This window comes from Nerophis ophidion, linkage group LG04 (genome assembly GCF_033978795.1).
Source record: "Nerophis ophidion isolate RoL-2023_Sa linkage group LG04, RoL_Noph_v1.0, whole genome shotgun sequence".
Lineage (NCBI taxonomy): Eukaryota > Metazoa > Chordata > Actinopteri > Syngnathiformes > Syngnathidae > Nerophis > Nerophis ophidion.
In genome coordinates, this window is record NC_084614.1 from 76,409,282 (window position 1) to 76,426,452 (window position 17,171).

The window sequence follows — 17,171 nt, forward strand, 5'->3', positions numbered from 1 at the left end:
CTAATAAAAAAACAAAATCAGAGTGGCAAAAAGTGACACTTTTAGTGTCCGTCTTTTGATTGTTTTTGTACAGGATAACAAGGTAAAATGAGAATCCACTAAAGCTCACATGATTGGGAGAGGAGCTGGCTGTCAGTGTGTTCAGTTTTGGCTCTTATTGCTTTATCATCTTATTTTTATAACCGGGTCGAAACCGACCCTAACAACACCAAGGGCATAATTTCTACCAGAGCATTTTATAATTTAGTGAAAAAAATGTAAACGTTTTATTTTGTTGACAAAGAGGTTCCTGACAAAGTCAAAAAGCGTTGATGCAAAAAAATAAATGTATGTGGTGTTTTTATGCATTTAAAAACTAAAACGGGTCTAACACAAGACGAAGGTTATAAGGCCACTTTAGTGTTCTCGTGAGACGTGTAAAAACGCCAACTCAACACCAAGCCAAACCGGAGTCAATGAAGAGAACGTCGTTGTAAGCTTGACCATTTACTTTTGACAATTCCTTCATAGACAAGATGGTGAAAAACTGAAAAGAACAAGAGACACAACAAACAAAACACTTATTGCCTCTGTACATATTCGTTTACAATGACATATAAAAATGTAACGGTAATGTCGGAAAATGTCCAGCAGAGGGAGACTCCCGTCTGCCTAAATGACTTGAACACATTGTACCTAGTTCGACAATTATATTTAACATATCGGCACTATTACACTTTTTTAACGTGTCTGACATGTTGTTAACTTATTAAAGACAACTTACGGCATTGCTTCTTCGCCGCTTTGTGTAGGATGGCAACAGAAAGTACTACAGAAGACCACAAAATGTATCTCTAGCTTTCGAACAAATACCGGAAGTCAACCAACAGGAAGTAATTTAGCGGAAGTGACATCATCTAACTGCTGTTTACCGATTATAAAGTACAATAAATATAAACAACTTTAACTCCAAATTAAAGCATTGTAGTTACTAATACAAAATATTATCAAGTAATACAAAAATATTATAATGTAATTACGTAAATAATATTAACAGTTGACTTCAGGACAACACAGCCACCCTCAGTGTGACCTGTATGACTGTTGACCAAGTATGCCTTGCATTCACTTGTGTGTGTGTGTAGAATCTGCATATATTACTGGGCCGGCATGCTGATTGTATGGCGGAAAAGCGGACATGACAGGTTGTAGAGGACGCTAAAGGCAGTACCTTTAAGGCACGCCGGCGATATTGTTGTCGGAGTGGAAATCGGGAGATATTTTCGGGGGGAGGGGGGGGAATGAAGTTCGGGAGTCTCCTGGGAAAATCGTGAGGGTTGGCAAGTATCAGAATTAGCGGTGAATGCACCGCCGCTGTATAATACCGGCGGGCCAGCTCTAATGTTAATTTAATATTGTCTCAAGGGCCAAAATAAATGACATGGCGGGCCAGAGTTTGACACCCATGCTTTAATTCGTTCATCTAGGTTACTTCTACTCGGTAGAAGTAGTAAACTTGCAGCATTTCTCTCCCCCAGTTGTTGTTTTTTGGGGTACGCGCACACGTGCAGGATTTTTATTTTTGCGTTTAGTTTTTTGAACTAGCCAGACTTACAGGACGCCAACATTAGCAACGCAAATGAATTGCTCTCCAATATTTTCACACGCATTTTTGTATTCAAAGATTGCGTCCCTCGCAGCATTTCCCTCATGCAGTTGTTTTTGTTTGGCAATATGAATAAAAAAAAACACGTCACTGTCCAAATGTGTCCGGCAGGAAAGGAAGGCTGCTACCGACTTGTTGAGTCATGTCGAGCCGAGGCGGCAAGAAGAAGCTGACCAAGACCTCCCGGTCCACCAAGGCCGGCGTCATCTTCCCTGTGGGCCGCATGCTGCGATACATCAAGAGGGGGCTGCCCAAGTACCGCATCGGCGTGGGAGCGCCCGTCTACCTGGCGGCCGTCTTGGAGTATCTGACCGGTAAGTGCGGAGCGCTGTCTTTTTTAGTGGTCGTTTAAAAATAGCGGGGGCGCAGGTGAGAGCGTGCCTCATCCGCGTCCAGCAGATGGCGCTGTGGTGGAAAAAGTGAAAGCAATGCTCGTAGCACAACAATTTGCTGATGACTCGAAATCTGCCTAGCAACAAGTGTCACATGACCAGGTAGAAGAAGGGAAGCAAATCTGTTCGTCCTCAAAAAAGAATGGGTCAACATTTCGCTGTGAATATAGTTTTCCTCCCCTGCTTTCTCTCCTTCTTTTTTATTTCCTTCTTATTTTCTTTTTCTTGTTTTTTTTTCTAAGTGCAATGCTTAAATTATTCACAGCACTTCACTTTTTCTTACAGCCCTGTTCCATAGTAGAACACATTCATATCTGTCCTCAAAATCCTACTCACATTACCCAATAATCCATCCATCCATTCATTTTCTACCGCTTGTCCCTTTTGGGGTCGCTGGAGCCTATCTTAGCTGCATTCGCTCTTTAAATCTTTAAATCATTCCTATTCTCTTTTCTTTTGTTTTCCCCCTTTCTTTTTCTCCTTTCTTAGTTTTTCTACTTTCTTTTTTCTTTTTAGCTTTTCCTTATTTTTGTCTTCTTTCTTTCTTTTCTTTCTCTTTCCTCCTTTTTGTCATTTCTTTCCTTCTTTTTGTCTTCTTTTTTCTCTTTTCTTTCTTTTCACATTTACATTCTTTAAATAATTTTTTTCTATCTTTAAATTGTTCTAATTTAGTTTTCTTTTTTGTTTTTCTCCTTTCATTGTTTTACTTCTTCCTTTCTTTTTTTATCATCTTTTTATCTTTTCTTTCTGTCTTTTTATTGCCTTATCTTTTCTTTCTTTCTTTTTATCGTCTGTTTTTTATCAATCCTTTATTTCCTATTATTTCTTTCATCTTTTTAACTTATCTTTTGTCTTTTCTTCCTTTTTCTTTTCTTTCTTCTTTTTCTTTGTTAACTGTGAAGCTTCACATTGATGACCATTGATAGTTTGTGGTAAAGTGCCAGCGCAGTACCAAAAGAAGCCACCAGGTGTTTTCAAAGTAATTTCTTCCGTCTTAAAATTGTTTGATGACTTATTTTGTTTTCATCGCAGCTGAGATCCTGGAGCTGGCGGGAAATGCCGCCCGAGACAACAAGAAGGGTCGCGTGACCCCACGACATATCCTGCTGGCCATCGCCAATGACGAGGAACTCAACCAGGTGAGTTGATGCAGGTCCAGGTGCTCGGTCTTTACTAGCAAAGGTTTTAACCCCTCCCCCTCGTCCGACCAGCTGCTGAAGGGCGTGACCATCGCGGCCGGCGGCGTCCTGCCCAACATCCACCCCGAGCTTTTGGCCAAGAAGAGGGGCGCCAAAGGCAAACTGGAGACTCCTCTCTCGCCCGCCCCGGAGAAGAAAGCCAAGCCGGCCAAGAAGACGGCGGCCAAGAAGCCGAGCAGGAAGAAAGCGGCGGGAAAGGCCAAGGTAAGTTGGACTTGACACCAGGGTGTCCAAACGTGACGCGAGGTGCGGTCCTCCACAGAAACAAGGGGAGGCCAGCAAGACGGCGTCGGCCGACAGCACCACCGAGGGGTCTCTGGCAGACAGCTTCACCGTGCTCTCCACCAAGAGCCTCTTCCTGGGTCAGAAGGTCAGTCCCGGCAGAACCGTGAGCAGGCCTTTGCCGAGTCCTCCGGCATCGTCCGCAAAGCTTTGGTCTGCTGGTCAAAACCTAAATGCCAGCATGGAAAATAATTAGTGCTTGGATTTAATGAAAGACCGGAAAAAAAATGGCTTGATTTGTTGGGATTGCACTTTTGTATTTCAATTTATTTTCACAATAATCCTCAACTGTGGTGTTTCATGACCTGGGATGTGCTGATGTGTGCAATTTCATGGATGGAGAGAAACATTTCATTAGTTATTATTTTCTGGCTTTTTTGACAGTAATTGATGTCCAAAATGTTGTAATATTGATGAGAAATGTTTTTGTTTTGTTTTACAGTAGTTAACATCACATCAGTGCATCCCTGATTATAAGGCACACATGCTAATAATGCTAACAGGAGCTTGTTGCTGTTCCTGACAGTTTAACAGACACCTTGACTTTTCTTTCTTCCTAATCACGCTAAGCAAGGAGCCTCCAGCAACGCTTACCTTCACTACTTTATGAGAGCCTGCCACTTTGGTGTTGTGCCACCCCACATAGATGTAGGCCACCACAAATAGATGTGGGCAATTAAAAATAGATTTGTGTTGTGCCACCACAAATAGATTTTATGTCGTGCCACCACGAATAGTGTGCCACCATACATAGTATATGTGGGCCATAACAAATCTATATGTGTCACCACAAATACAGTAGATGTGGGCCACAACAAGTACATGTAGGTCACCACAAATAGGTGTGAGCCACTACAAATTGAGATGGGCCACCACACTTGGATGTGGGCCACCACACCTGGATGTGGGCCACCACACCTGGATGTGGGCCACCACACTTGGATGTGGGCCCCCACACATGGATGTGGGCCCCCACACATGGATGTGGGTCCCCACACATGGATGTGGGTCCCCACACATGGATGTGGGTCCCCACACATGGATGTCGGCCACAACAAATATGTGGGCCACCACACATGGATTTGGGCCACAACAAATATGTGGGCCACCGCACATGGATGTGGGCCACCGCACATGGATGTGGGCCACCGCACATGGATGTGGGCCACCGCACATGGATGTGGGCCACCGCACATGGATGTGGGCCACCGCACATGGATGTGGGCCACCGCACATGGATGTGGGCCACCGCACATGGATGTGGGCCACCGCACATGGATGTGGGCCACCGCACATGGATGTGGGCCACCGCACATGGATGTGGGCCACCGCACATGGATGTGGGCCACCGCACATGGATGTGGGCCACCGCACATGGATGTGGGCCACCGCACATGGATGTGGGCCACCGCACATGGATGTGGGCCACCGCACATGGATGTGGGCCACCGCACATGGATGTGGGCCACCGCACATGGATGTGGGCCACCGCACATGGATGTGGGCCACCGCACATGGATGTGGGCCACCGCACATGGATGTGGGCCACCGCACATGGATGTGGGCCACCGCACATGGATGTGGGCCACCGCACATGGATGTGGGCCACCGCACATGGATGTGGGCCACCGCACATGGATGTGGGCCACCGCACATGGATGTGGGCCACCGCACATGGATGTGGGCCACCGCACATGGATGTGGGCCACCGCACATGGATGTGGGCCACCGCACATGGATGTGGGCCACCGCACATGGATGTGGGCCACCGCACATGGATGTGGGCCACCGCACATGGATGTGGGCCACCGCACATGGATGTGGGCCACCGCACATGGATGTGGGCCACCGCACATGGATGTGGGCCACCGCACATGGATGTGGGCCACCGCACATGGATGTGGGCCACCGCACATGGATGTGGGCCACCGCACATGGATGTGGGCCACCGCACATGGATGTGGGCCACCGCACATGGATGTGGGCCACCGCACATGGATGTGGGCCACCGCACATGGATGTGGGCCACCGCACATGGATGTGGGCCACCGCACATGGATGTGGGCCACCGCACATGGATGTGGGCCACCGCACATGGATGTGGGCCACCGCACATGGATGTGGGCCACCGCACATGGATGTGGGCCACCGCACATGGATGTGGGCCACCGCACATGGATGTGGGCCACCGCACATGGATGTGGGCCACCGCACATGGATGTGGGCCACCGCACTTGGATGTGGGCCACCGCACTTGGATGTGGGCCACCGCACTTGGATGTGGGCCCCCGCACTTGGAGGTGGGCCCCCGCACTTGGAGGTGGGCCCCCGCACATGGAGGTGGGCCCCCGCACATGGAGGTGGGCCCCCGCACATGGAGGTGGGCCCCCGCACATGGATGTGGGCCACCGCACATGGATGTGGGCCACGACAAATATGTGGGCCACCACACATAGATGTGGGCCACCACAAATATGTGGGCCACCACAAATATGTGGGCCACCACAAATATGTGGGCCACCACACATAGATGTGGGCCACGACAAATATGTGGGCCACCACATAGATGTGGGCCACCACAAATATGTGGGCCACCACACATGGATTTGGGCCACAACAAATATGTGGGCCACCGCACATAGAATTGGGCCACCGCACATTGACGTGGGTCATCGCACATTGACGTGGGTCATCGCACATAGATGTGGGCCACCGCACATTGACGTGGGTCATCACACATAGATGTGGGTCATCACACATAGATGTGGGCCACCACACATTGACGTGGGTCATCACACATAGACGTGGGCCACCACACATAGACGTGGGCCACCACACATAGATGTGGGCCACAACAAATATGTGGGCCACCACACATAGATGTGGGCCACCACACATAGATGTGGGCCACCACACATAGATGTGGGCCACCACACATCGATGTGGGCCCCAACAAATATGTGGGCCACCACACATAGATTTGGGCAACTATACATTGATGTAGGTCACCACACATAGTTGTGGGCCACGACAAATATGTGGGCCACCACACATAGATGTGGGCCATAAAATGTAGTTGTGTCACCACAAATAAATGTGTGTTGTGCCACCACAAGTCTACGTGAGCCACCACAAATAGATTTGGCATTACCCGTTTGCTCTGGGTCATAAACACATTATTTGGGGACTGTCTGAATTCAGCCCACGGTACATCAGAGTCCCCATGCACCGTCAGTCTGCTTCCTAACACACTCGGTCTGCCACAGAATAAGAAGATGTAGCAGAAGGGATCGGTGTTGCCAACTCAGCGACTTATGTGGCTATGTATTCACCCTTGATTATGCAAATCATACCAATCAGATCTGGACATTAGTGGCATTCCCGCCTGCCGCAAATAGATTGCTGTGCCGTGGCAAACACCTTGATGGCATCTGTGAAGCTGAGAGGGTGCTGCTGTTAGGCCACGCCCCTTACAGGCCACCACAAAAGCTGCACCAGAGTGGCAATATGTGAAAGTCAAGGTGTGCTGTGAGGCTCAGGTGGTGTCAACTTGGTTTTAATGGCTTTGCTTCCTCCTTCCTTCCTTCCTTCCTCCTCGGCATGCCTCCTTCATCCCCCCTGCCCCCCGGCCCCTCCCCCTCCTCCTCAGCTCAACCTCATCCACAGTGAAGTCAGCAACTTGGCTGGCTTCGACGTGGAGGGGGTCATCAACCCCACCAACGCCGAACTTGATCTAAAAGATGACCTAGGTGAGACTCCGCCCCCTCACGCCCCGCCCTAACACCCCACAGCCCCCGCCCTCTTTGGTCGCAGCCGGCTTGAACTACTTTGTTTGCACGTTTGCTCCTCCCTTCCTGTCAGGTGACGCAACTCGACTTCCTGTCCGACAGGAAGTTAACGAAACAAGAAATCAGGGCGCCTCAATTAGTCGGAATCTTAATGGACGAGCGAAATGTGTTGATTGAATTATATTGACTCATAATTAGTATATATAAAGAAAATATGACAAATATAAACAAACATTTTGACATTATTTTGGCTAATGATGTTATCTCAACACGTTTTTTTCAATCAAACAAGAACGTTAAAATAAAGTAAGATTTTAATCAAAAGTAGCTAAATTATCTTTTATGGAGGTTAATTACGTGTCTATATTACAAAAGCTTTTTTCATTTTGCAAACAATTTTTTTATTTTTTATTTAATTGAATATAAAATTGTAAGCAAAGTTTGCGTTCAAAATACAGTGTTTTAAAATATATTGTGAAAATTAAATACATTTAAAGGCACTAATTTTGCTCACTAATCTGAATTCGATTCAATTGTCAGCAAATTATTACCAAAGCAAATAATTCAGTGACATTAATTAATTGGCAAAAAAAAAAAGCTTTTGTATTGAAGGCCTTTTTAAATTAGACATTTTCTTATTCAAACGGGGATAGCAGGTCCATTCTAAGTGTCATACTTGATCCTTTCGCGATATTGCCATATTTTTGCTGAAAGGATTTAGTAGAGAACATCGACCATAAAGTTCGCAACTTTTGGTCGCTAATAAAGAAGCCTTGCCTTTACCAGAAGTAGCAGACGATGTGCGCGTGACATCACGGGTTGTAGGGCTCCTCACATTGTTTATAATCATGGCCTCCAGCAACAAGAGCTATTCGGACCAAGAAAGCGACAATTTCCCCATTAATTTGAGCGAGGATGAAAGATTCGTGGATGAGGAAAGTTAGAGTGAGGCATAAAAAAAAACACACAAAAAAAAGACTGCTGCGGGCGGCGGCAGTGGGTACGTTTCAGATGTAATTAGACACATTTACTAGGATAATTCTGGAAAATCCCTTATCTGCTTATTGTGTTACTAGTATTTTAGTGAGATTATACTGTCATACTTGAAAGTCAGATGGCTGCGGTGAACGCCAGTGTCTCTGAGAGAAGCCAAGATCACAGCTCTCCCGTCCAAAGGCAAAACCCAGTAACTCAATTTTGGTCAAAACTGAGCTGATAATAATTTTGGAGTTCCTAGGTGATATGCTTTACATTAGTGTATGCGATATTGTAATTTGTTCCGTAAGTAAGCTGTTACGCGCATGGCAGGACCTAGCAACTACCACATAACCGCGTAGATACAACAGAAAAACCTAGTATCTCAAGGGACCAATCGGAGCTTCTTTGTCAGTCGCCTTATTGTCTTTAATGAGACATTTGCAGGAATGGGGGCCGACGGTCAACCTGATTATGTGATATTATGGCACGAGGGGATATTTGGAAGATTGGCCCAGGACGTTGCAAGCACCTTCATTAAATGTATTGTTCTTGATTCTTCCCCTTGCATACTCTTTTGGGCAGATAACTGTGGAGGTCAAAATAAAAACTGGACGCTGTACACGGCTCTTGCCCAATGTGCAAACGCAGAATGGGGCCCACCCGAGATGGTGATAAAATATCTGGAGAAAGGGCACACATTCATGAAAGCAGATTCAATCCATGGCTCAATCGGCAAGAAAATGAAAGCTCAAGAAAACATTTGATGACTTTGTAGATCTTTGTAAGACAGCATCAAGATAGATTGGTTTCCCTTTGTTTTCTCAAAATCAGCGAGAAGTGAGTTACTAGGTTTTGCCTTTGGACGGGAGAGCTGCCTTTTTGACAGCTACAGGAGGAGGTTCCACAATCCACTGAAGTCTCCGGTAAGAGCCGACTTAATATCACTATTTTCCCATCCAAAAACTTGCTGCTTGACGTTAAGAAACATGTTTGCTTGACCGCTCTGTGATAAAGCTTCACAACAAACAAACACCGGCTAAGTTTCGGTGCTAAAGGCAGCTGCAATCCACCGCTCTCCACCAACAGCATTCTTCTTTGACGTCTCCATTATTAATTGAACAAATTGCAAAAGATTCAGCAACACAGATGTCCAAAATACTGTGTAATCATGCGATGAAAAGAGAGGACTTTTAGCCGTAAGTGGTGCTGAGCTAATATGTCCCCTCCAACCAATAACGTCACAAACACGCGTCGTCATTCTGCGACGTTTTCAACAGGAAACTCCGCGAGAAATTTAAAATTGTAATTTAGTAAACTAAACCGGCCGTATTTGCATGTGTTGCAATGTTAATATTTCATCATTGATATATAAACTGTCAGACTGCGTGGTTGGTAGTAGTGGCTTTCAGTAGGCCTTTAAAGGCCTACTGAAATGAGATTTTCTTATTTAATCAGGGATAGCAGGTCCAATCTATGTCATACTTGATAATTTCGCGATATTGACATATTTTTGCTGAAAGGATTTAGCAGAGAACATCCACGATAAAGTTCGCAACTTTCGGTGCTAAGAGAAAAGCCCTGCCTCTACCGGAAGTCGCAGACGATGATGGCTTTGATGATGTTTGATGGCGCTGTCACGCCAAATTTCTTCCCCCATACAAAAATCTTCCCTCCCCATTTACTTCCGGGGTCATGATTAATACAGACGTTCTGTTAACGCTATATTATACAAATATAACGCTATATTATAAAAATATAACGCTATATTATAAAAATATAACGCTATATTATAAAAATATAACGCTATATTATAAAAATACAGACGTTTTGTTAACGCTATATTATAAAAAAAATTTTTTAAAACATTTACAAACAAGCTATGGGATGAGGCATTTTCTTCCGGGGTTACGTTTCCTCTTATGTCATCCCATAGCTTGTGTTTGTAAATTGTTTTTTCAATTTTTTTTATAATACAGCGTTAACAAAACGTCTGTATTTTTTATAATATAGCGTTATATTTTTTATAATATAGCGCTATATTTTTTACAATATAGCGTTATATTTTTTATAATATAGCGTTAACAAAACGTCTGTATTAATCATGACCCCGGAAGTAAATGGGGGGAAGGTTTTTGTAGGGGGAAGAAATTTGGCCTGACAGCTCCTCACATTGTTTTTAATGAGAGCCTCCAACAAAAAGTGCTATTCGGACCGAGAAAACGACAATTTCCCCATTAATTTGTGCGAGGATGAAAGATTTGTGTTTGAGGATATTGATAGCGAGGGACTAGAAAAAAAAATAAATGCGATTGCATTGGGACGGATTCCGATGTTTTGAGACACAGTTACTAAGTTAATTCTGGGAAATCCCTTCTCTTTCTATTGTGTTGCTAGTGTTTTAGTGAGTTTAATATTTTCTTGTTAGTCGGAAGGGTGTTTACACGGGTGTCTCAGGGGAGTCGACGGCAGCTATGGACGGCACAAGCTCAGCTTTTCTCCAGTAAGAACTGACTTTTTAACCACAATTTTCTCACCGAAACCTGCTGGTTGACTTGTGGTCGGGATCCATGTTCTCTTGACCGTGCTCTGATCAATAGGAAATTTTCACCTCCAGGAATTTTAAACAAGGAATCACCGTGTGTTTGTGTGGCTAAAGGCTAAAGCTTCCCAACTCCATCTTTCTACTGTGACTTCTCCAATATTAATTGAACAAATTGCAAAAGATTCAGCAACACAGATGTCCAAAATACTGTGTAATTATGCCGTTAAAGCAGACGACTTTTAGCTGTGTGTTTGCAGCTAAAAACCCGTGGCGTCTTGTGTACACGTCATCATTACACGGCGTTTCGAAGCCGAAACTCCCGGGAAATTTAAAATTGTAATTTAGTAAACTAAACCGGCCGTATTGGCATGTGTTGCAATGTTAATATTTCATCATTGATATATAAACTATCAGACTGCGTGGTGGCTAGTAGTGGCTTTCAGTAGGCCTTTAAAGACACAAATTAACCTCCATAATGGTCTCTTCCTGTTTATTTCATTTTGTGGGAGTGCACCCTCTGCTGGTGGCTGCTCATTACTGCAATCTGTCAGGCCGCCATCGCTTCAATATTTGCGACGTTAGCTCGATCAAATTTGACATTTCTGATTGAGAAAAAAAAAAAAAGGTATTTAATCATTTTTGTCAGGTGTTTACACAAGATGGCTGATTGAGGCGCCTCCTGATTCCATGGTTACCTCCCTGTTGTTTTTGTCCGTTTGACGTCATCAGCCGTCGCTGGCTCGCCGTTTTTTCACCGCCATTGTTGTTGTTGTTTGTTGTCGTTCATCTGTAGTTGCAAGTTGTCCAAGCTGACATTTCCATAGTGGAGAGCGACGCTGTCATTCACCCGACCAACGCGTCCCTCTATACGGGCGGGGAAGTAGGTAAAGAAACCAGCCTCCATCGCCATAGCAACGAGAACACACCTGCTGCTGCTGCTGCTGCTTGGTGCTTTTTTTTATTTTTATTGTGGGCTGACTTGGACTGAGCCGACAGTCACTCTAAAAATCAACTCAGGCCACAACATTAGGCACCCCCATGTCCCTAATGTTGTGTCCAACGAGAAGGTAGCACTTCTGCTTCAGTCATGTGATTTTTAAAATGTTGTGGCGTTTGGAGCTTTTCCTCAGTTTGTCCGCAAAGTCCGCTGAGTGAAAGCACCTCCTTTTGCTGAGGTCAAAGGTTCTTGCTGTAGGCGCCCGCATGTCCACGCCCGCATGTCCACGCCTTCTTGCCCCGCCCCTGCCCCTCGCTGACAAAGTGAGACGTGGTCCGGTTCTCTTGCAGGCTCGGCCCTGGAGAAGAAAGGAGGGAAGGAGTTTGTGGAGGCTGTGCTGGAGCTGAAGAAGAAAAATGGACCCTTGGATGTGGCTGGTGGTCAGTGGGCTTCTATTCTTCTTCTTTCTTTCTATCTACACGTCTACATCAGGGGTGTCCAAACTTTTTCCACTGAGGGCCACACACGTAAAAATTAAAACATGCGGGGGCATAACAAAATATATGGATTCTTTTTTTTTTACCTTTACAACTTGCAGGGACCATAGAGGGTCTGCACCATTAACATGTTAAAAACAAGTCAAATTATTATTTTCATTTTTTATGTAACCCTTACAGTAAATCTCTGTATCAACTTTAGGTTGATTTAAAGTAAAAAAAAAAAAAAAAAGGTTTTATGCCTTTTCATTCAAAGACTTGATTGATTGATACTTTTATTATTAGATTGCACAGTACAGTACATATTCCGTACAATTGACCACTAAATGGTAACACCCGAATAAGTTTTTCAACTTGTTTAAGTCGGGGTCCACGTTAATCAATTCATGGTACAAATATATACTATCAGCATAATACAGTCATCACACAAGTTTATCCATCCATCCATCCATCTTGTTCCGCTTATCCGAGGTCAGGTCGCGGGGGCAACAGCCTAAGCAGGGAAACCCAGACTTCCCTCTCACCAGCCACTTCTTCTAGCTCTTCCCGGGGGATCCCGAGGCGTTCCCAGGCCAGCCGGGAGACATAGTCTTCCCAACGTGTCCTGAGTCTTCTCCGTGGCCTCCAGTATATACATTGAATTATTTACATTATTTATAACCCGGGGGGTGGGATGAGGAGCTTTGGTTGATATCAGTTCTTCAGTCGTCAACAATTGCATCAACAGAGAAATGGACATTGAAAGAGTGTAGGTCTTATTTAGTAGGATATGTACAGCCAGCAGAGAACATAGTGAGTTCAGATAGTATATACAGTAGAAATACATTTGATTATTTACATTAGGTTATTTATAATCCGGGGAGATGGGATGTGAATGGAGGAGGGTATTAGTAAAGGGTTGAAGATACCAGGAGGTGTTGTTTTAGAGCGGTTTTGAAGGCGGATAGAGATGCACTTACTTTTACACCTGTTGGGAGTGCATTCCACATTGATGTGGCATAGAAAGAGAATGAGTTAAGACCTTTGTTAGATCGGAATCTGGGTTTAACGTGGTTTGTGGAGCTCCCCCTGGTGTTGTGGTTATGGCGGTCATTAAAGGGGAACATTAACACATTTTCAAAAGGGTTAAAAACAATAAAAATCAGTTCCCAGTGGCTTGTTGTTTTTTTTGAAGTTTTTTTCAAAATTTTACCGGTCTCGGAATATCCCTAAATAAAGCTTTGAAGTGCCTTATTTTCGGCTCTCTGCGAAGACACTGGCCATTTCCCTGTGACGTCACACAGTGCTGCCAATGTAAACAAACAATGGGAATACCACAGCAAGATATAGTGACATTAGCTCGGATTCAAACTCGGATTTCAGCGACTTAAGCGATTCAACAGATTACGCATGTATTTAAACAGATGGTTGGAGTATGAAAGTATTGAAGAAGAAATTGAAGCTATTGAGCGAATAGCTATTGACGCTATTCATAGCCATAGCATGGCCGAATAGCTGCGTTAGCATCGCCGGTAAAATGTGCGGACCAAACGATCAGGACTTTCGCATCTTGTGACACTGGAGCAACTTAAATCCGTCGATTGGTAAGTGTTTTTTTCGCATTAAATGTGGGTGGAAGGAAACGTAATATAGTTGCAAATGCATCTGCAGGTTATCCATACATCTCTGTTCCATGTCTGCTTTAGCAACGCCGGTAAATAGCATGTTAGCATCGATTAGCGGAGCATGATAGCATCGATTAGCTGGCAGTCAAAATCAACAAAACTCACCTTTTTGATTTCGTTGACTTTATAGTTGCAAATGCATCTGCAGGTTATCCACACATCTCTGTGCCATGTCTGTCTTAGCATCGCCGGTCAAATGTGGAGACACTCTGGCACATTCAATGGGGGTCTGGCGGCAGACACTTTGGCATCTTCGGGCCAGTGGTGCAACTTGAATCCCTCCCTGTTAGTGTTGTTACACCCTCCGACAACACACCGTCGAGGCATGATGTCTCCAAGGTTCCAAAAAATAGTCAAAAAAACGGAAAATAACAGAGCTGAGACCCGGTGTTTGTAATGTGTTGAAAATGAAAATGGTGGGTGTGTTACCTCGGCGACGTCACATTCTGACGTCATCGCCTCCAGCTCGATAAACAGAAAGGCGTTTAATTCGCCAAAATTCACCCATTTAGAGTTCGGAAATCGGTTAAAAAAATAGATGGTCTTTTTTCTGCACCATCAAGGTATATATTGACGCTTACATAGGTCTGGTGATAATGTTCCCCTTTAAGGAAGTAGTTTGACATGTACTTCGGTATCAGGGAGGTGTAGCGGATTTTATAGACCAGGCTCAGTGCAAGTTGTTTGACTCGGTCCTCCACCCTGAGCCAGCCCACTTTGGAGAAGTGGGTTGGAGTGAGGTGTGATTTGGGGCGGAGGTCTAAAAGTAACCGGACTAGCTTATTCTGGGATGTTTGGAGTCTAGATTTGAGGGTTTTGGAGGCGCTGGGGAACCAGGAGGTGCAAATGTAATCCAAAAAGGGTTGAATGAGAGTTCCCGCTAGAATCTTCAAGGTGCTTTTGTTGACCAGAGAGGAGATTCTGTAGAGGAATCTCGTTCTTTGGTTGACCTTTTTGATTACCTTGGTTGCCATTTTATCACAGGAAAGATTAGCCTCTAGAATGGAACCTAGGTAGGTGATCTCGTCTTTCCTGGTGATAACAATGTCACCCACTTTTATAGTGAAGTCACTGACTTTCTTAAGGTTGATATGGGACCCAAATAGGATGGATTCCGTTTTACAACTTTGTTTTTTATAGTAAAACTGAAATATGCAGTATTTCCCCCATTGCCCAAATCATTCAGACAGCAATGTTTGATTTGAAGTAATTGGAGCCCTAAAAAGATCAATAATGCAGGACACCATTGATTTAAAATGGATGGATGGAGTAGTCTGTTTGTCAATTCTTAATTTTTATCTTTATTGCTACTTTTGTGATTTATTCTTATTCCATATTTGTGTCCAGTACCGCGCCTTAAATTGGAGTCCTTAATCTCGTTATATGCAAATTTAATAATGTCCATTTTATTCTATTCTATTTATTTAGAGTGATTATTTTCTCAAAATCTTTTTCTATTTTCGTTGATGTTAACACATGCAGGTAGTAATTCCCTGGACACAGGAGAACTTTGAGTGCAAAAACCAAAGGATTTAAAAGAGTAGTGGATAGTAGTTTTTACCCCCCAGAGGGGAGGGGTTGCCCACATATGCAGTCCTCTCCAAGGTTTCTCATAGTCTTCATTGTCGCCGACGTCCCACTGAGTGTGAGTCTCACTGGGGTGAGTTTTTCCTTGCCCTTATGTGGACCCTACCGAGGATGTCGTAGTGGTTTTTGTTGTGGTTTGTGCAGCCCTTTGAGACACTCGTGATTTAGGGCCATATAAATAATCATTGATTGATTGACTTTTGTGTAGTTATTTTGTACTATTGACTTTGTTTTGATCGTGTGTGTGTGTGTGTGTGTGTGTCGAGGGATGGGGCTTTATCAGTATCATGCTTCAAACCCCGCTTTGAACAGCTGTGCACAGCAACATGTGTTCATTTTTTTTTTTTTACCATTAATCATGACTGTTGCTTTGTTTATTTTTGTTAACAGGTTAAAATGTTCGATATATTGTGCTCCGAAATTAATGTTGCTGATCAATTTCCATTGGTTATTAATAATTAAGTTTTATTTTTCAGTATCAAATGGTCCAAGTTGATCGAAAAATCTTTATAGTTTAAATAATGCCTGTTTTTTTCTATTTCAGGCAAATTTATTAGTGTTTTTGTTACAGTCTAAAAAACAATGTGAACTTGAGTTTGCATATCCCATAGAAAATGGTTTGAATCGCGTCAGAAATGTGGAATATGGAGAGGTTTATATGTTGCCCATTCATTTTCAGCGGGGGGGAAATTTCTGGTAATTCTGGGTAATTAGGGGGATTTTCGGAACCGGGAAATATGCTGGGTTGAATTTCAAGGGTGAGTGGAGTCAGGGTGGTTGTTGGAACGGTTCAAATCGGATGAAAAATTTGTATGATGCCCATTCATTTTCAAGGAGGAGAAAAATTACTGGAAATGCCGGGAAAACCAGGAATTTTGCAAAAGGGACGACAAGTTTTGCGTTCGACATATGTGAAGAGCAGTGTGGTGGTTGAAAGATCAGAATCAGGTTGACATTTTGAGGAATTTTGGTCATTGTATAACTATGAATACATCCATTCATTTAAATAGGAATTTCCTAGAAATTTGGGAATTTCGGGAAAAATAGGAATTTTTGAAAAATATAGGCAATAAAACAATTGTCCTAAAGCAGTTGTAATCAACCTTTTTTCAGTGATGTACCCCCTGTGAACATTTTTTAAATTCAAGTACCCCCTAATCAGAGCAAAGCATTTTTGGTTGAAAAAAAGAGATAAAGAAGTAAAATACAGCACTATGTCATCAGTTTCTGATTTATTAAATTGTATAACAGGGCAAAATATTGCTCATTTGTGGCGGTCTTTTTTGAACTATTTGGAAAAAAAGATTGAAAAATAACTAAAAACTTGTTAAAAAATAAATGATTCAATTATAAATAAAGATTTCTACACATATAAGTATTCATCAACTTAAAGTGCCCTCTTTGGGGATTGTAATAGAGATCCATCTGGATTCATCAAGATAATTCTAAACATTTCTTCACAAAAATCTTTAACATCAATATTTATGGAACAGGGCTTCACGGTGGCAGAGGGGTTAGTGCGTCTGCCTCACAATACGAAGGTCCTGCAGTCCTGGGTTCAAATCCAGGCTCGGGATCTTTCTGTGTGGAGTTTGCATGTTCTCCCCGTGAATGCGTGGGTTCCCTCCGGGTACTCCGGCTTCCTCCCACTTCCAAAGAC

General features: G+C 43.8%; 1 protein-coding gene and 1 long non-coding RNA gene across 4 annotated transcripts in view; one reads left to right on the plus strand and one right to left on the minus strand.

The window, feature by feature from the left end:
* The window catches only part of LOC133551902 (core histone macro-H2A.1), a 37,090-nt gene that overhangs the window by 12,751 nt on the left and 7,168 nt on the right, over positions 1-17,171 (plus strand). Inside the window, exons 2-7 of one of the 3 annotated variants that reach the window (XM_061899093.1) lie at positions 1,757-1,959; positions 3,070-3,176; positions 3,249-3,440; positions 3,499-3,606; positions 7,168-7,267; positions 12,114-12,203. In XM_061899093.1, the coding sequence (XP_061755077.1) occupies positions 1,788-1,959; positions 3,070-3,176; positions 3,249-3,440; positions 3,499-3,606; positions 7,168-7,267; positions 12,114-12,203 (769 nt within the window). In that variant the 5' untranslated portion in view covers positions 1,757-1,787. Of the gene's footprint in view, positions 1-1,756; positions 1,960-3,069; positions 3,177-3,248; positions 3,441-3,498; positions 3,607-7,167; positions 7,268-11,619; positions 11,711-12,113; positions 12,204-17,171 lie in introns of all 3 variants that reach the window. The other 2 variants (XM_061899094.1, XM_061899095.1) reach the window with 2 other exon arrangements.
* LOC133550603 (uncharacterized) lies at positions 471-1,054 on the minus strand. Its single transcript, XR_009806336.1, has 2 exons — positions 764-1,054; positions 471-526 (listed from the first exon to the last, which is right to left on the minus strand). It is a non-coding gene; the product is annotated as an uncharacterized LOC133550603 (long non-coding RNA).